Source organism: Puma concolor, chromosome B4, assembly GCF_028749965.1.
Source record: "Puma concolor isolate L17-30 chromosome B4, mPumCon1.1.hap2, whole genome shotgun sequence".
Classification (NCBI taxonomy): Eukaryota; Metazoa; Chordata; class Mammalia; order Carnivora; family Felidae; genus Puma; species Puma concolor.
Window position 1 is genome coordinate 5,541,912 of NC_141673.1, and position 20,043 is coordinate 5,561,954.

Consider the following 20,043-nt stretch of genomic DNA (forward strand, 5'->3'; position numbering starts at 1 on the left):
TTTCTTGTGATTGATTTCGAGTTTCATAGCATTGTGGTCTGAAAATATGCAAGGTATGGTCTCGATCTTTTTGTATCTGTTGAGGGCTGATTTGTGATCCAGTATGTGATCTATTCTGGAGAAAGTTCCATGTGCACTTGAGAAGAATGTGTATTCTGCTGCTTTAGGATGAAATATTCTGAATGTATCTGTTAAGTCCATCTGGTCCGGTTGTCATTCAGAGCCATTGTTTCCTTGTTGAGTTTCTGCTTAGATGATCTGTCCACTGTTGTAAATGGGGTGTTGAAGTCCCCTACTATTATGTCATTATTATCAATGAGTTTCTTTATGTTTGTGATTAATTGATTTATGTATTTGGGTGCTTTCACATTGGGGGCCTAAGTATTTACAATGTTTAGATATTATTGTTGGATAGACCCCTTAATTATGATATAATGCCCTTCTTCAGTCTTTATTTTAAAATCTAGTTTGTCTGATATAAATATGACTACTCCACCTTTCTTTTGGTGACCATTAGCATGATAGATGGTTCTCCATCCCCTTACTTTCAACCTGCAGGTGTCTTTGGTCTAAAATGAGTCTCTTGTAAGCAGCATGTAGATCGGTCTTATTTTCTTATCTGTTCTGATACCCTGTGTCTTTTGATTGGAGTGTTTAGTCCATTGACATTTAGGGTGAAAGATACGAATTTAGCGCCATTGTGTTGCCTGTTGAGTTCGTGTTTCTGATGATGTTCTCTGGTCCTTTCTAGTCTTTGTTGCTTTTGGTCTGTTTTGTTTTGTTTTGCCTTTTCTCCACTCAAAGTGTCCCCCTTAAAATTTCTTGCAGGGCAGGTTTAGTGGTCACGAATTCATTTAGTTTTTGTCTGGGAAACTGTTTATGTCTCCTTCTATTTTTAATGACAGCCTTGCTGGATAAAGAATTCTTGGCTGCATATTTTTCCAATTCAGCTCCTTGGATATATCCTGCTACTCCTTTCTGGCCTGCCAAGTTTCTGTGGCTAGGTCTGCTGTGAATCTGATCTATCCTCCCTTATAGGTTAAGGACTTTTTTCCCCTTGCTGTTTTCATAATTCTTTCCTTGTCTGTGTATCTTGAGAATTAGACTGTGATTTGCCTTGGAGATGGTCAGTTTTTGTTGAATCCAATGGGAGTTCTCTGTGCTTCTTGGATTTTAATGTCTGTTTCCTTCACCAGACTAGGAATGTTTTCCACTGTAATTTGCTCACATAAACCTGTCTCTTTTTCTCTCTCTTCATTTTTGGGACTCCTATGATTTGGATGTTACTCATTTTTAATAAGTCACTGAGTTCTCTAAGTCTTGTATCATGATCTTTTGCCTTTGTTTCCCACTTTTTTTCTGCTTCATTATTCTCCATAATTTTATCTTCTAAATCACTGATTTGCTGCTCTACTTCATCCATCCTTGCCATTGTGGTATCCATTCTGGATTGCGTTTTGTTTATAGCAATTTTTTTCTTTTTTTTTAAAAAAAATATAATTTATTGTCAAACTGGCTAACATACAGTGTGTAAAGTGTGCTCTTGGTTTTTGGGGTCGATTCCCTTAGTTCATCACTTACATACGTCATCCAGTGCTCATCCCAACAAGTGCCCTCCTCAATGCCCATCGCCCATTTTCCCCTCTCCCCTACTCCCCACCCAATCCACCCTCAGTTTGTTCTCTGTATTTAAGAGTCTCTTATGCTTTGCCTCTCTCCATCTCTGTTTGTAACTATTTTTTCCCCTTCCCTTCCCCCATGGTCTTCTGTTAAGTTTCTCAAGATCCACATATGAGTGAAAACATATGATATCTGTCCTTCTCTGACTGACTTATTTCACTTAGCATATTTGGTTATAGCATTTTTAATTTCATCTAGACTAGATCTTATTTCTTTCATCTCCGCAGAAAGGGACTCTCTGCTTTTTTTCAACCCCAGCTAGTATTCTTATTATGGTTCTCAATTCTAGCTCAAACATCTTGCTTATATCTGTGTTGATTAAGCCCCTTGCTGTCATTTCTTCCTCTGCTTTGTTTTTGGGTGAATTCCTTCACTTTGTCATTTTGGAGGAAGAAAAAAATTAAAATAAAAATTAAAAAATTAAAAACAAAACAAAAAAATCAAAGAAATGAAGCTAGATCCTAGGTGGGTGTGTTTGGTCAAGCTTATTGAAAGAAGCTTGATAGAATAAAGAAAAAAGGAAAAGAAAAGAAAAAATTAAAAAAAATTATATAATAAAATAGAATAAAATGAAATTAAATAAAACATTTAAAAAATAAAGCAAAAAAAAAAAATAAAATTTTCTCTTTCTATACCAATGGTTTTGGGGGACAGATTTGCTCAGCCCCCTGTAAGTGTTTTCACTCTTTCTCTCTTCTTCTCTCCAGCCACTTATGGGGAGTGCTTTTCTTGAACAATCCTGATGTGCCACATTCTCTCCCTTTCCCTTTCTCTGTCCTCTCTGCAAAACAACTCCCTACCCTCCACAGCTTTTCTTTCCTCCAGTTCACCTCTCTGTAATGCGTACCTGCCAAGTTCTGTGGCTCAAGTTATGCAGATTGTTGTGTTAATCCTCAGATCAATTTCCTAGGTGCTTAAAATGGTTTGGTGCTTATCTGGCTGCATTTCGGGGACAAGACAAGCTCAGGGTCTCCGTGCTGTGCTGCCATATTCTGAAACCTTTTTTTTTCCTTCTTAAAATTCTTCATGAACTTGAGTTTCTGGTCTCTTCACTTCCTTAGTTTTGTGCAATTATTTCAGAGACACCAAGAATTCCCATCATTCTTGGGGCCCCTTTCTGGACAATATGTGCACGTGATGCCCCTTGCTGTATAGCACTTGCTTTTCAAAACCTTGCCCCCAATTAAATCCAGCTCTCCACTTCCGTGGGTCTGGTTCTTGAGTTCATGTCCATGGACCTTGGATGGGCTATTCCAACTCCTTGCCCGTCATTCTTCATCTCCCACCTCACGCCCCCTTGCCATCTCTTCTGGACCACTTTTTACTTTTTGTCCTGGATGCCTATCCCATCCTCACTGATGCTGATGGCCCAATCTCCCATTTCACAGAGGACATAGACACGAGCTGGAGGGAAGCAACATGCACTCTCCTCACCGCATCTGTGTCTACTGTCTTCTCCTTCGTCACAAGTGATGAACTGAGTGTGCTCCTCAGAAGGCTCATCCATGGGATGAGATCCTGCCTCCACTGGTGAACCCATGGGAACTGGTGACCCCTCCTTTCAGTCCTGCTTCATTATTCTTTGCCTTGCCATTGGATCACTACCAGAAGTCTTTATAGCTGCTTCCATTTATCCTGTCTTAAAGACATTTCTTCTTCGACCTTCATGCCTCCTTCAGTTACCACACTGTTGCTCTGCTTTAAAGCAGAGATTCTTTTACTCTGAGTTTATGTGTACCTTGATTAGGCTCCCCCTCTAACTTCCCAGTTCCACCAGCCTGGTACCTCTTGGGGTGATCAGTACTGGTTGCATGGCTTGATCCGAAGGGCAATTTTTGGTCCTTATCTTCAATGATGATCACTGTAGCTTTTGACATGTACCATGACTCCCTCCTTGAAATATGTTCCTCGCTCAATTTCCAGGACACTTCAGTCTCCTGGTTTTTCTCGTTTCTCATTGGAGCTCTTTTTCATCTTTTGCTGGTTCCTCCTCATCTTCATGAACTCTGAATGTTGGAATACCCCAAAGCTCAGCTCTGACATGTTTTCTCTTTTTACACCTGCTTTCATGGTGGGCTGATCTGACATCATGCCTTATTTCCATTATATGCTGACAGTCCTCACACTTGTATCTCCAGTCGCAGACTCTTCCCCAGACTCAAGCTCCAATATCCAACTGCCTATTCAGTATCTCCCCTGGGAAAATGAACAGGTATCTCCAACTCAACATGTGCAGAATGAAACTTTTGATCTTCCCCTCAAAAGCTGTCCTTTCCTATCTCAGTTAATGGCCACTTCCTTCAGCCTTTGTCTTGCATGCCAAATCAAATCTATAAGATAATACAATTGACCTTGCCTTCAGAACATATTTAGAATATGACCATTTCTCAACACTTTTACCAAAACGACCCTGGTCCAGGCCACCGTCTTTTCTTGCATGCATTATTTCAGTAGACTTATAATTGATCCCCCTGTTTCCTCCCCTGCCTCTATAAGTCTGTTCTTGACATGTAGTCAGAGGGATCCTTTAAATGCAAAGGCCAGATCATAACCCTGTACATATTTCTCTTCACTGTATATAACCCTCAAGTGGCTTCACATATCACTCATGGAGAGAGCCCAGCCATCACAGAAGCCTATGTGGTTTTCCTCTGTCTGACCTCCTGTTGTCTCTTTGTCCTCCCAATGGCATTGTTCTCTTCCTGGTTTCTGTCAGATCAGTGTTACCTAGTCCTCCCCAACCCCCGCTGCATTTGTCTTCACAGTACTTAACCACTTGTATCATTCACTTATTTATTGTTTGTCTTCCAGGACTAGAATATAAGGCCCACCACCATGTCCATGATTTTGTGTTTTGTTCATTGAACCCCAGACTTCTAGAAGGAAGCTCATTAAATATATTTTGGCTCTGTGAACACATACCAAGCCATGTTCTTCTATAGATTTACCCATGCTATGATTCTAGGTTTCAGTTGAATTTAACTAGTTGAATAAAGATGTATGTGGGACTCCGCTGTCAGCCTCACATGGCTTCAAGCCCTGGTATTGTCCTGGCTCACAGGGACCTGTGTAAATAAGGCAGGTCTAGACCAATACCATGCTAGGAAGTCAGGGGCTGCCCAAAGAGAGGTAAACCAGAGCACCAGCCAGTGTGTATTTCTTTAACGTTAAAAAAAAAATTCTGATTCATTTCTTCAATCCTGTAAACTTGAGATTCTTAAAATCTAGGGCTTTAGATATATTGTCTAGTCTGGTTCTTCATTCTCAAATAGTGCCACACACATGTATCTATTTTTGAATATTAAATAATTGTGCACTTACATTTAAAGGTGAAGTCTAATAGAGAAAACTTCTTCCATCCCCTTCCCTTTGAAGGTTTGCTAAGTTAGGAGCCTCAGACAAGTGATGTTATAAAACTTACTTGTGCCGCTAGAGCTGGATGCCTTTTATTTCCTTTTTTTACCAAATTGCTCTGGCTAGGACCTTCAGTACAATGTTGAATAGAAGTGGTGAGAGCAGACATCCTTGCCTTGTTCCTGATTTTAGGGGGAAGGCTTTCAAGTTTTGTTCTTTTACCATTCTATACTATGGTAGCTGTTGGTTTTTTACTCATGCCCTTTGTTGGGTCAAGGAAGTTCCCTTCTATTCCTAGCTTGTTGAGTGTGTTTATCAAGAAAAGGTATAAGATTTTGTGAAATGCTTTTTCTGCATCTATTGAGGTGATAATTTTTTTAAAAATTGTATTAATGTGGCGTATTACAGTGACTGCTTTCTATATGTTCAATCACCCTTGAGTGCCTGGGATAATCTCACCTGTTCATGACGTCTAATTCTTTTTTAATGTCACTGGATTTGTTTGCAAGTATTTTGTTGAAGATTTTTCCTATATTCCTAAGGAATATTGGTCTTTAGCTTTCTTTAATTATGACTCTGTCTGGATTTGGTAATGCTAGCCTCACAGAATTGTGTTGGGAAGTGTTCCCTCTTATCTGTTTTTTTTTTTTTTTTTTCCGTTTGTTTGTTTGTTTTGGAAGAGTTTGTGAGGGATTAATTGGTTTTAATTATTCTTTAAATGTTTCATAGAACATACCAGTGAACCCATTTGGTCCTAGGCTTTTTTTTTTTTTTTTTTTTTTTTTTGCAGGAAGTTTTTGATTTCTCATTTAATTTCTTTACTTGGTATAGGTCTATTCAGATTTTCTATTTCTTCTTCAGTAAGTTTCAGTAGCTTGTGTCTTTCTATTTTGTGTAGATTAGCTAATTCATTGGGATACAATTGTTCTAGCATTCCCTTATCCTTTTTGTTTTTATCCTTATCATTTTTTCTTAGAAAATCTAGCCAGAAATGTGTCAATTTTGCTAATCTTTTCAAAGAACTAACTCTGTTTGTTCTCTCTTCAATTTCATTTATTTCTGCTCTAATCTTTATTATTTCCTTTATTCTGTTTATTTGGGCTCAGTTTACTCTTATTTTTCTAGTTTCTTAAAGAACAAGATTAAGTTATTGATTTGAGGTTTTCTTCTTTTAAAAAATAATGCAGGCATTTACAGCTGTCAATTCCCCTCTTAAGCACTACATCCCATAATTTTTGGCATGTGTGCCTTCATTTTCATCCATCCAAAAGTATTTGCTAATTTCACTTGTGTTTTTTTTTTTTTTTTTCCGTTTGGTCCGTTGGGGTTATTTAAGAGTGTGTTATTTAGTTTTGACATATCTGTGAATTACTCAATTTCTTTCTGTTATGGATTTCTAATTTCATTCCAGTGTAGTTAGAGAACATCCTTTGATTATTTATATATTTAAAAATTTTTAAGACTTGTTTTATGTGCTAACATATGATTGAATAATGTTCCATGTGCACTTGAGAAGAGTGTATATTCTACCATTGTTGGGTGGAGTGTTCTTTACATGCCCGTTAGGTCTAATTGGTTTATAGTGTTGTTCAAGTCCTCTATTATTGATTTGGACAGTTGTTCTATCCACTATTAAAAGTGGCCATTGAAGTCTTCAGCTATTATTGTTCAGATGTCAGTTTCTCCTTTCAGTTTTATCAGTTTTTGCTTCATGTATATTGGGGCTCTATTATTGGGTGCATATGTGTTTATGTTACCTTAATTTATGCTTTTTCTAATGCTCCTCTTTTTTATGTAACTTTAAGTTTCTGACTTGTATAATTCTTCCTTCTTTCTGAAGAATTTAACCTTTTTTTTTTTTAAAAGCAGGCTTGCTGGTGACTTATCCTCAGTTTTTGTTTGTGTAAGAAAGTATTATTTGCCTTTAACTTTTGAAGGATAATTTTTCTGGATACAGAATTCTAGGTTGGTAGGTTTTTTTCCCTTTCTACACTAAATGTTTCACCTCACTGTTTCCTAGCTTGCATGGTTTCTAAAGGTACGTATGTATATATGAGTCTTTCTTTTTTCTTTCTTTTTTTTCTTTCTTTCTTTCTTTCTTTCTTTCTTTCTTTCTTTCTTTGTTTCTTTTCTTCTTTCTTCATGTTTCATAATTTTTTATTGAAAACTAGACATTTTAGGGGCGCCTGGGTGGCGCAGTCGGTTAGGCGTCCGACTTCAGCCAGGTCACAATCTCGCGGTTCGTGAGTTCGAGCCCCGCGTCAGGCTCTGGGCTGATGGCTCAGAGCCTGGAGCCTGTTTCCGATTCTGTGTCTCCCTCTCTCTCTGCCCCTCCCCCGTTCATGCTCTGTCTCTCTCTGTCCCAAAAATAAATAAACGTTGAAAAAAAAATTAAAAAAAAAAAAGAAAACTTGACATTTTAAATAATGTGGCAATTTTTGAAACATTCTTTCCACTTGTCAAATTTTTGTTTTTGTTTAGTGACTCCTCTCCTCCCCTCCCCTCCCCTCCCCTCCCCTCCCCTCTCCTCTCCTCTTGTAAGCTTCACACTCAGCACAGAGCCCAGTGCAGAGCTTGAACTCAAGCCAGGAGATCAAGACCTAGCTGAAATCAACAGCGACCCACTGAGCCACCCAGGAGCCCCTGTATAGTGACTTTTCTAAACTGACTTTGTAAAGTCTGTATTTTTTGTCACATATGACCATTGTAGTGTCTGATTGGTTAGTTTAGTGATCAGCTTATGATTGGACAGAGATTTCCTTAAATGCCTGCAAATAATAGTCTTCCAGTCTTTGCTGAGGGGCTCTTTGTGTGTATTTGAGTGTTCCTTTGATACTCTGATGGGCAGTTTAGAGACCTACCCTAGGCTTCATTTCCTGCTTGTGCAGAGCCCCAAGGTCAGCCCCAAAGTAAGAGTTTAGGGCCTGCTCCATTCTTTCCTGAGCAAGCACACAGCCCTGGGCTTGTTCACAGCTCTATATGTGTGAGTGGCTTTCTAGACTCCCAAGAATATGTGGGAGCTTCCCTATGGACATCTCATTCCCTAGATTTCCCTTTAAGGTTTTTTTGTTAGTCTATTATTTGCTCCATCTCTTATCTGATCCTTTAGGCAGCTAGAAGCCTAGACAACAGTTGCCTCTGATTTTTTTCAACAAATGCCTTTTGACAATTTCTTGTAATGGTGCTTGAAGGAGCACCAACCCCATTCTCCCCTTTCCAGCGATTGGCAGACTGCTGGATTTTCACTGAAATTGCAGGCTGTTGGTTTCAAGGCTACTGCCGATTTGGGGGCGGGGCGGACGGGAGCAGGGGAAGTTGAAGTGCCACAAAACCTGGTGTTCATACTGAGATTCTGCCATTGTTTATGAATAAGGGCTCCCTAGATTTCTGCAAACCTTTGGTTAATTTCCAGAGTTCTGAAAAAGTTGGTTCTGACGAGTTTTGCCAGTTTTCTTATTGTCTTCATGGAGGAGAGGATTTTCAGAGGTCCTTACTGAACCATTGTTGGTGGTCTTGCCGTCTGCTCTGCCTCTGGGATGGATATGCAGTGAGGCACTTGAGGCGAGCATAGGGAATCCAAACTTTCCATCCTTACTCCCACCAAAGGAATGAGCCAGTGGTAGTCAAGATGCGGATGGATCTTCCTACCCAAGAACTTCCTTATTTCCCCATTTTTGAAAACTATTGGATCCACTGAAAACAATGAGTCTAAAATCATGATCTTGTGTTCATTTTAAGAAGAGTTTTTGAAACATTGGCAAGAAGGTCACGACTAGCATTGTTAGAGTCTCCAGCTGTCCTTTTGGAAGAGGAATAGGGAGGAGGTTGGCCACATTTGTAATGTGTGCTCAAAAGTAACGTACTCTGCTTTCTTTTATGTCACAGGGATTTAATGTGCAAAATGGCGGTTATACGGGACTGGCATATTTCGTATCCTCCCACACACAAGTTCATGAATTTAAGACCTCACTCTTCACCATGTAGAGTGTATTCAAGGAATGGTTTCCAACATGTGTTTAGACCTTCTTCAAGTGAGTATTCGTGAAGAAATAATGCTAACGGTAGATATTACTTAAGTGTGTTTAGTATGTACCAGACTCTGTACAAAAGCTTCACATATCATTTAACCACACGTGACAGAGCTATGAAGTAGGCCTATATTCTTTATGGGGAAACGGAGACACAGCTCGATCAAACCACTTGCCCAGAAGTTATATAGTTTTAAAGTGGCAGGATCAAGATTTGAACTCAGACAGTGTGATTCCAAAATTACCGTGTTCCCTAGTATATCTCCTTACTTAGTTTTTCTTCATTAGGGACTCTTTATTTTAGTAGTTTTAGGGTTACAGAGAAATGTAGCTGAAGTCCAGAGAGTTCCACACACCCCTTTACTCCTCATCCCCATTCCCTTCTATTGACATCTTGCATTAGTGAGGTGCATTTGCTACGATTGATGTGCTGTTATTGATATGTTGTTAGTGACCAAAGTCTGCAGTTTACAGTCGAGTTGTTCTTTGTGTTGTGCATCCTCTGGGTTTTAATAAACATATAATGGCACGTGTCCAGGATGACGATATCACATGGAATCATTTCACCGCGCCACAAAATCCCCTGTGGTCCACGCATTCATCCCTCCCTGCCCCTAATCAGGGCAACCACTGGTCTTCTTACTGTCTCCATAGTTTTGCCTTCTCAGAATGTCATCAAGTTGGGATCATATCGTATAGAGCCTTTTGAGACGGGCTTCTTTCCCTTAGCAGTACGCACTTAAGCTCCTTCCTGTCTTTTGATGAGGCAGTAGCCCAGTTTTTAACCTCTGAAAAATATGCTCTTACATGGATGTACCACGGTTAGCTTATCTGTTCACTACTGAAAGACATCTTGGCACTCATGAATAAAGCTGCTGTAAACGTTTCCATGCAGGTTTTTGTGTGGATGTAAGTTTTAAACTCGTTTGCATCTCTCAGTGTTAAAGCAGTAAAATTCAACGTAATCATTTCCCCAAAGTAGATATCTTTTCATCTCTCCCCCCTCTCCCTCCCCTTTCTTCTTTCCTGAACATTTTCTAAGCCCTGACATGTGACAAGAACTGTCATAGGTACTGAGGATAAAGAGGTGGGCCCAGCAGGGGTCCCGCCCTGATGGCACTCACAGTCCAGAGGGGGAGGGGGGTAAAGAATTTCAGTGGCTTGAGGCAAACACTACCAGAACGGAAGTGCGTGTGCGAAAAGCATAGCGAGCACACAACCCGAGGTGCCAGGAGGCCCCAGAGGGGACAAAGGCACGGATGCACTGAATTCTGCCTTGTGGGGGGGAAAGGCATTCCTGTCAAGTCGGACTGGACACTGTGCTTCCTCCCAGTGGATCGCAGGGTCACAGGCGTCTACCCGGGAGTCTGGAAATACAGATCTCTAGGTGGCCGAATGTCTGCCAAAATTTGAGCATTTCTGTTTCCAAGGGAAAAGGGGAGAATAGATGGGGGTCGGCCAGCAGCTGCCAACACCGTTCAGCAGCCCCACTTGTCCGGTGCCCTCTGGATACGTCTTAGCTGACCTTTCTGATCCTGCAGAGCAGCGTGGATCGAGGGGTGTTCCCGCCGGGCCTCTTGCGCTCTGCCACATTGGCCTTTGGAAGTGTGTGCCTGGACATCCCCGCAAGGAACACTTGAAAGTGTGGACCTCGAAGTATCCTAACCCAGAACTTCGCCTCTTACGTCGCCTCATGCACAAGCAGGATTCTGTTGTGTCCACTTGCCTTTCCTGAATGGGGAGGTGAACTTTGATTGTCCAGTTTGCCAGCTTTCTGTCCCTCTTTTGTGAGCCGCCTGTTGATATCATTTGCCCGTTTCCCTGCTGTGGGCTGGTCTTCGGGTGACTCGTGGGCGCTCTCTTTGTATGGAAGGTACTGGTCCTTCACCTGCCTCACGTGCCGTCAGTGCCTGCTTTTCCCTTTGGCCACTTGCCTTCCGTTTTTACTGGTGGTAATTCTCAGTACTGAATTCCTTTTTCTTGTTTAAAGTAAAAGTCTCCTAGCATCTTTTGCCTGCCCGAAGGTGGGGACCACGAAGTGTTTGGCTGCCCTCTGTCTCCTGCGTGGTGGTGCACATGGAGGTGATGTACTTGCATAATTCATATTAAATGAGCGCTGTTCATGGGGAAAACCACAGGCCTGGGACCCCTGTTTCCTTTTAAAACAGTTTTTTGCTTTATGTTCAAATCTGAAGGATTGCTCTGGACCTGACTTTATATTCATGAGGCTTTTCTTCTATCGTGTGCAGTCTGCGGTTAAGCAGATCAAATGAGTTTTTTCTTTTTACTTCTGATCTTATACTTTTAATTTCCAGCTTTGCGGTGTGCTTTCAAGAACAGTTTTCCTTTTCCCCGCTGAAATCCCCTGTATATTCAGCGTGTTGTTGGGTTTGCCTGTCATCTCTCGAACGTGTTCACCGTTCCTGCTTTACACACCTGATCATTTCTCCATCTGTTCTCTCTGTGGCTCTTCTTGGTTTCGCTCTTGGTTAGGTCACCTTTTCTCATTTCACTTGTCTCGCAGTTTTAAAAAGATTTAACGGCACACATTTGTGTGGAGCGTGGAGGAAGCAGAAGACGCTGTTGAACGCCTCTTCTCTCAGGCTTCAAGTGAGATGGGCTGTCTCTGTTTCATCTCCAAACTGGGCTCTCGTCTGGATTCGGTTGCAGCTGCCCCTGGTTTTCAAATGCTTTGATCTGGACATCCGAGCGCTGCCCAGTCCGGCTGCCGGGTTGGCCCGCTGCTTTACGGCGCCCCCTGCCAGTTTCGGAGGGTCTCTGGGGTGGGGGTTCTCTGTCCTCCAGCCCAGCTCCTAGTTTTCTGCTCCTGAGGAGGCCTGTCTCTGCCCTGCCTGCCTGCCTCCACTCTGTAGGTGGGCCCCTGAGGTGGGCTCAGCCTTAGGGACTCGCCTCTGCTCTCGTGTCCTCAGCCTCTGTCCTCAGCCTCTGGTGAGCAGGTGCCTTACGCTCAGGGAAGAGCCTGCCCACCTGGGCCCTGTCACAGCCCTGTACCTCGTCCCCAGCAGTGGGGTGCCACTTCCACCCCCGCGGGAAGGCGCAGGAGGCCGGGCGCGGACTTGCCCTGTGGCTGAGGCCCCGCGGCCTCAGCCCATTACACCTGTCCCCGGGCGGCTGCTGAATGGTTGGTTCTTTTTCCCTCACCCCGGTCGAGAACGAATGTGCTCTGCTTCCCCTGCTCCTGCAAGGGTGAAAGGGTCCCGGGTCCGTCCCCTCTGAGGAGTGGCTTGCCCTTTCCGGAATTTAGGTTGTTGGCGTCCCTCAGTTCTCTGATGGGCTTAAAACTGAGCATCCCACTTGTTCTCATCGTTAGGGTGAGAATGACAGTCTCTTGTGACTGTTGTATATTCTAAACGGATGCAGAAAAGGTTGTCAACTTGCCCTTCGGAAAGATGATCTCAATTTCTATTCCCACCAGCCGATTATGTGAGTGTCGTTACTGCTTTCCTTTCAAACCTTGGGAGGCGCGTTAGGCACGTGAAAGAGTTTTCCTTTTACTGTCCACTAGTTTCAAACCAATATTTCTGATGACTTTTAAATTAGAATTGTTGATTGCAAAGATGGTGCTTCTTGGGAAGCAACTAAAACTAGACGCGAAAAGTCCAAAAAAAGGTTTCAAGGTGGAAACATAAGTTGACAAGAGAGGCTCCTCCATGACCCTGGGGCCGGAGGAGGAGTTCGGGGCTGGGTGGGCAGAGGGCGAAACCGGGTTCACCAGCCCACGTGGAGCCATGCAGCCCCTCCCTGTGGATCGGCTGCTTCTGAGATTCGGGGGACAGAAATGGAGTGGCGGGGGGGGGGGGGCGGCGGGGCCCCTGGAAATCTGGGACGTTTAGGTCTCTTCACGCTGGGGGCTCCTACCCGGTCCTCTTCCCCGCATCTGCTCCCTCCCAGGTGAGCCTCTGACTCCACGTCCCCGCATCTCTACGCATCACGCATAACCAGAGCGATAGCCCCGTTCTGACTTCCCTCCTGAGCTCCAGATCGAATCTCCAGGTGCTTCTCTGACCTTTCTGCCTGGGTTCATCGGATGGGCATCTCAACCGTGAGCCGGCCAAGCAGAGCTCTTCGTTCCTGGCGTTCTCCATCTCGGTGAATAGCACCATCATTTACGTGGTTCTTCGAGCCCAGCCCCCAGTTATCCTTGGTTTCTTCAGGCTCTGCCCCGCTGAGCCGATCAATCAGCAAAACTCCGTCCACTCTGTCTCTTGACTATACCTCCCATCTGTCTACTTGCCCCCCCTGCCCCACATCCAGGGCCACCACCTGGTTCAAGCCACAGATACCTCTTCTCGGACCCTTGCAATCGCCTGCTCTCTGGTCTTCTTCCTCATTTCTTGCCCCTCTGTAATCTACTCTCTACACAGCAGCCGGAGTGATTTTTGAAGACAACGTAGGTTAGAGGGGATCACCGCCCTGCTTGAACTCTCCTGAGCTTTCCTGTTGCATTTGGAGACAACCCCAGGTTCTTGTGCAGACACTGAAGCACCACCCACCCTGATCTCAGCAATTTCTGCCCTCCGTCTCACGCGACACACGCATGCTGTGTCCCCTCTAGCTTCTCGTCCGGCTGGCTCATTTTATCGTTGTGGTTCAGCTCATCAAACACCTAGAGAGGACTTCCCTGACTACTGCACCTAAAACAGCTCCCCCCTGCCTCTTCGCCTTGTTCTTTCTCACCGTCTTTGTGGCACGTGCACTGCCTACCATTATTTTATCGCTTATTGATTACCTGTTCCCTGTCTTTACTCTTTCCTCCAGATTCTAAGCTTTACAAGAGCTGATCTCCTCCGTCTGGTTCACTGTAATACCTCAGTGCCTAGAGCATTGACTGAAATATGATGGGTGCTCAATACATATTTTTGAATGAATGAATTATACTTCCTTAAAAGTCAGTGTTTCTCAGGGCTCCCTTCTTCTCTTCATGGCGTGCTTCCCCCATGGCTTCTACATGGCCAGTTCCCCTACTTCTGATCTCTAAATGTTTGTGTTCAGCTTTCAAGTGGACATTCCCACTCAGAGATCCCAAAATGAGTTCATTAGTTTTCCCATAAACTTTTTTGTCATCCATTCCAGTATGTATTGCTATACACAAACTCCTGTAAATGTAGAAGCTTGGAATAGCAATTATCATTTATTTTGCTCACAGATCTGCCATTGGAGCAATAGGGACTTTACCTGGTCTATTTCAACTTCTCATTCATTCACTCCTACTTTTCCCTCCGTGCCCATCATCTCAGTGTAGACCTCCATTAATACATGCCTGAGCATGCTGTTAGTTAACGACATGTCTCCATACTGTCACTGGGTCCTCCCCTTTCTGTCCCTCCTACATGTGATGTCAGAATTCAGTTTAAGAATGAAAATTGGGTGATGTCATTCTCTCGATGGAAGTCCCAGCTTGGTGTCCCATGACCAGAGCATGAAGCTGGATGGGAGCCCCTGGGATTTGGCTCCTGCTGACTTTCATAGTCTCGTCTCCGGGCTGATGCCTCCTATGCTTGTCCCTCCGTTTGCCTCAACTGGCTGTCCTCCACAGTACCCCCTGCTTCTAGCCTCTCTCACTCTTGGGAACACCAAGTTCCAGTTGAAGTTGTCACCTCTTTCTTGTAAGCAGCTTTTCCTGAGACCTTCAGCCTGTCACCCCAAACCAGCCACCCTCTTTTCTAGGTCTCCAGTGGGTCCTGGTTATGTGTGCCCCTCCCCAAGGAGGCAGTGGGCATGGTGAGCGAAAGGCATCCCAGCACCTGGCATAGGCTTCCTGGGTGCTCGGCGAGCATCAGGGAAGGTGAACATCGGTGAAAGCTCATGCCAGAGAGGCATGATACCTGGATAAGAAATTCTCATTTGAAGGGAAATAACTAGAATCATCCTTCCCTGGCTCCTGCTTGTGAATGAGTTTATAGAAGAAGAAATGACATTAAAGACATTTAACACACATCCAGAATTTACTGTGTAAAGCAAAGCTACTGAGTAAACTGTAGTCACCAAGCCTTTGCAATCTCATAAGTCAATAGAACAGATTTACCAAACTACCTTTCGTTTTAGGCTCCTCTTTCTTGAGTAGGTTGTAAAATATCAAAAGGGAACAATCACGTGCTCATGCTTATGAAACTGACTGACAACCGTGAGTTGATTTGTACTTACTGTATTTACTTGTTCCCACGGCCGTTTCCATCTTAGACAGAGAGGATGGAGGCTGGGGTGTGTCAGCTCTCCTCTGGTGACACGGGGACCCCGGGATCTACAGCGCCACAGGCCCCCATGTGGCTGCTTTTCCTCCCAGGAAGTGCAGCCCCCCCCCGCCCCCCCGGGAACTTATTTAGCACCTTCTGACATTCTTTCATTACCTTCCAGGGGACCAGCCATTCACATCCCTTCCTTGTCTTGGAAAGGGAAATGATCTAGATTTGAGAGTTACACGTTTTCCCCTCAAAAAGTGGCAAGGGGGTGAAAAGTGAATATGATATTTTGAAGATTTATTTGAAATGATACTGTTCTGATTGAATTTTCTTCTGAAGACCATGTTCTTTGCTTATAATGATACATGTCCTGTACAGGGAAGATTATCTTTGCTTTGCTTTTTCTCTTTCAGAATTTTCTCTTTATCCTTGTATTTTGCCAGTTTCACTATGATATGTCGTGCAGAAGATCGATTCAAGTTCCGTCTGAAGGGAGTTCTCTGTGCCTCTTGGATTTCAATGCCTTTTTCCTTCCCCAGTTCAGGGAAGTTCTCAGCTATAATTTCTTCAAGTACCCCTTCAGCACCTTTCCCTCTCTCTTCCTCCTCTGGGATACCAATTATGCGTATATTATTTCTTTTTAGTGTATCACTTAGTTCTCTAATTTTCCCCTCATACTCCTGGATTTTTTATCTCTCTTTTTCTCAGCTTCCTCTTTTTCCATAACTTTATCTTCTAGTTCACCTATTCTCTCCTCTGCCTCTTCAATCTGAGCCGTCGTGGTTTCCATTTTGTTTTGCATTTCGTTTAAAGCGCTTTTCAGCTCCTCGTGACTGTTCCTTAGTCCCTTGATCTCTGTAGCAAGCAAGAGATTCTCTGCTGTCCTCTATACTGTTTTCAAGCCCAGCGATTAATTTTATGACTATTATTCTAAATTCACTTTCTGTTATATTATTTAAGTCCTTTTTGATCAGTTCATTAGCTGTTGTTATTTCCTGGAGATTCTTCTGAGGGGAATTCTTCCGCTTGGTCATTTTGGACAGTCCCTGGCGTGGTGAGGACCTGCAGGGCACTTCCCCTGTGCTGTGGTGTATAACTGGAGTTGGTGGGCGGAGCCGCAGTCTGACCTGATGTCTGCCCCCAGCCCACCGCTGGGGCCACAGTCAGACTGGTGTGTGCCTTCTCTTCCCCTCTCCTAGGGGCGGGATTCACTGTGGGGTGGCGTGGCCTGTCTGGGCTACTTGCACACTGCCAGGCTTGTGATGCTGGGGATCTGGCGTCTTAGCTGGGGTGGTAGGCAAGGTGCACGGGGGCAGGAGGGGCAGGCTTAGCTCGCTTCTCCTTAGGGGATCCACTTCAGGAGGGGCCCTGTGGCAGCGGGAGGGAGTCAGATCCGCTGCCGGAGGTTTGGCTCCGCAGAAGCACAGAGTTGGGTGTTTGCGCGGAGCGAGCAAGTTCCCTGGCAGGAACTGGTTCTCTTTGGGATTTTGGCTGGGGGATGGGCGGGGGAGATGGCGCTGGCGAGCGCCTTTGTTCCCCACCAAACTGAGCTCTGTCGTCCGGGGGCTCAGCAGCTCTCCTTCCCTTTGTCCTCCAGCCTTCCCGCTTTCCGAGCAGAGCTGTTAACTTATGACCTCCCAGACGCTAAGTCGCGCTTGCTGTCGGAACACACTCCGTCCGGCCCCTCTGCTTTTGCCAGCCAGACTCGGGGGGGCTCTGCTTGGCCGGCGGGCCGCCCCTCCGCCCCGGCTCCCTCCCGCCAGTCCGTGGAGCGCGCACCGCCTCGCTGCCCTTCCTACCCTCTTCCGTGGGCCTCTCGTCTGCGCTTGGCTCCGGCGACTCCGTTCTGCTAATCCTCTGGTGGTTTTCTGGGTTATTTAGGCAGGTGTAGGTGGAATCTAAGTGATCAGCAGGACGCGCGGTGGGCCCAGCGTCCTCCTACGCCGCCATCTTCCCAGTCAGTCTGCTTTTTCTCTTTAACGTGATTACTGTTATTTTATATTGACCAGATTTCAGAGGTAAAAAATGGCCGTAGATTCGTTGTTGCAAGTCAAGCAATGCTTAGATGCGTAAAGTGAGATACAGTAGAAGAAAGAGTGTTTTAGAAGTTTGTTGGATCCTAGTCCGCAGTGAAGTGGTTTTGGAGATCTTTGCTTTAAGCACGTCTAATAAACAACTGTATCTCTTTGACAGCCACTGCTATGGCAAATCCGATATTGTCCTTCTTAGATGTCAAACGGATTTTATTTCAAAAAATTACCGATAAAGGAGACGAGTTGAGAAAGGCCTTTCAGCTGCTCGATACCAATCACAACATGACAGTGTCGAAGAGTGAGCTGAAAAGAATTATCACAACCTTCCTGATGCCTCTCACAAGAGAACAGTTTCAAGATGTCCTGGCTCAGGTACTGTATGCACAAGCGACTTAGAATAACCCAGTTCTGGGGGCGCCTGGGTGGCGCAGTCGGTTAAGCGTCCGACTTCAGCCAGGTCACGATCTCGCGGTCCGTGAGTTCAAGCCCCGCGTCAGGCTCTGGGCTGATGGCTCAGAGCCTGGAGCCTGTTTCCGATTCTGTGTCTCCCTCTCTCTCTGCCCCTCCCCCGTTCACGCTCTGTCTCTCTCTGTCCCAAAAATAAATAAACGTTGAAAAAAAAAATTTAAAAAAAAAAAATTTTTTTTAAAAAATAAAAAAGAATAACCCAGTTCTGGAAAAGATGGGGTTGGTTACTGCAGCGGGCATTGTGTTCTGGTTTTTCCCCCCACGGTTCCAAGTGAGTAGTTCAAGTTTTGTTTATTTTTCACAATTCAGTTTAAATCTGGCAGATGTGGGGTGATCAACATGGACGTGAGTCATGTTTTGTGTGGACCACTGGTACAGCTGTTTCCTTTAGTTTTTTTTTTTTTTTTTTTTTTTTTAAAGCTTCCACATAAAGAGTATTTGGTCAACTCATATTTTGGAAGTTAGTATTTTGGCATTTGTTCTTGCACTGAATGGTTATTGAGCACCTACTGTATGCTGAACCCAATGCAGAGCAACAGATGCAGGCCTGCCCTTGAGGGGGTCCCCGTCCCATGAGACGTATTTGCAAGTGTTGCTAAGCGTGGGCATTACAGGCAGGAGAGTGACCTAAAAATGGGGTGGTTGTCCAAGAAGGCTTTGGGGAGGAAGTGGTGTTTTTGGTCACGTTGTGATGGAGGGGTGGATATTAGCCAGATGAAAAAATGGAAGGGCATTCTAGGCAGAGAGAATAATAGCCCAGGTGAAATCATGCATGTCAGAATCAGCATGTCGTGTCTATTCAGGGAACTGGGTAGTGCTGTTTGCATCAGAAGCAAAGGGATATGTGTCAAGTTGTGGACAGGGAGGCCAGTCCTGAAAAGTACCATGCAAAGGAGTTCGGCTCCTGTCCTGGAAGCCGTAGGGGGCCAAGGGTTTGCAGCAGGGAAGATGCAGTTACTTGGGGAGGGATATGGAGGACAGGCCCTTGGGCCTTCTGGTGGGGTACCACACCAGGGGGCTGTAAATAGTCAACATTTGGTGGGTGAGCCCTCAGGGCCTTTAAAAAAGGAATGCACAATGCAAGAGTAATTAAACACTCTCAAAATAAATCCATAGGGAGCGATGTCATAATATAAAGTAGAAAAGTTGGTTGGGAATATCAGTAGTGTGCCTTCCAACCCAATAACCCAATTATTAATTTGTACACACACACACAGGCACATGCACACACACACACACACACACACACACACACACACACACAAATATACATATTTTTACTCATTCATTACTTCTTCATCAGAGTCTGGCATTTTATAGTATTTAAAAGCCTATTTCCTTCTAGAATTTGGTGACTACCTCCACCCAACTCAGTTTGCTTTCTTTTACCACAGGGGAATTATGTGTTAGGAAAACAAACAGCCCAGAGAATTTTGGGTGTTCCTGAATTCTAGTCTTAATCTCAGGGACTGGCTCTTCTTCCTTTGGCTGATTTAAAATGAAATTGTAGACCTATTTGTTGTTTCTTCTTGAGCATACCATGGTACTGTTTCAAGGATTTCTCTTCCTTTAATTTTGTTTTTGTTTGTGGGGTTTGTAGCCATTCTTTTCAAATATATATATTTTTCCTTTATCTTCTCTGAGACATTTTGGTATTGTCCCCAGACCCTTGAGGCTCTGTTCATTTTTAAATCTTTTTTTCCCCATTTTTCAGATGAGATAAGATCTGTTGATCTGTCTTCAAGTTCAGTGGCTCTTTCTTTACATCTCTGTTCTGCTAGTAAGCTCATCCAGTGAATATTGAATATTAGACATAGTGTTTTTTCAGTTCTAGAATTTCCATTTGGTTCTTTTTTATAATTTCTATTCATATGCTTACATTTTTTTCTTCAATTATGGGCGTATTTCTTTTAACTCATTAAGCAAGGTTAAAATAGCTGTTTTAAAGTCCTTGAGTGAGGGGCACCTCGGTGGCTCAGTTGGTTGCGCATCCAACTCTTGATTTCGGCTCAGCTCATGATCCCAGAGTTGTGGGATCAAGCCCCACGTTGGGCTCCATGCTGAGCACACAGCCTGCTCGAGATTCTCTTTCTCTCTCTCCCTCTGCCCTTTTCCTCCACTTGTGCTCTCTCTCTCTCTAAAATAAAAATTAATAAAGTCCTTGAATGATAATTCTAGTATCTGGATTGTCTCAGGGTTGGCCTGCATTGGTTTTTTTCCCTTAACGAGGGTCACATTTTTCTAGTTCTTTGTACTTGGGTGTACAGTTAAACTGTGGTT

General features: G+C 44.1%; 1 protein-coding gene across 7 annotated transcripts in view; it reads left to right on the forward strand.

The window, feature by feature from the left end:
- The window catches only part of EFCAB6 (EF-hand calcium binding domain 6), a 249,752-nt gene that overhangs the window by 16,916 nt on the left and 212,793 nt on the right, over nucleotides 1–20,043 (forward strand). For all 7 annotated transcript variants that reach the window (XM_086712072.1, XM_086712076.1, XM_086712079.1 and 4 more), the window contains 2 exons: nucleotides 8,920–9,065; nucleotides 17,456–17,667. In XM_086712072.1, the coding sequence (XP_086568198.1) occupies nucleotides 8,920–9,065; nucleotides 17,456–17,667 (358 nt within the window). The remainder of the gene's footprint in view (nucleotides 1–8,919; nucleotides 9,066–17,455; nucleotides 17,668–20,043) is intronic.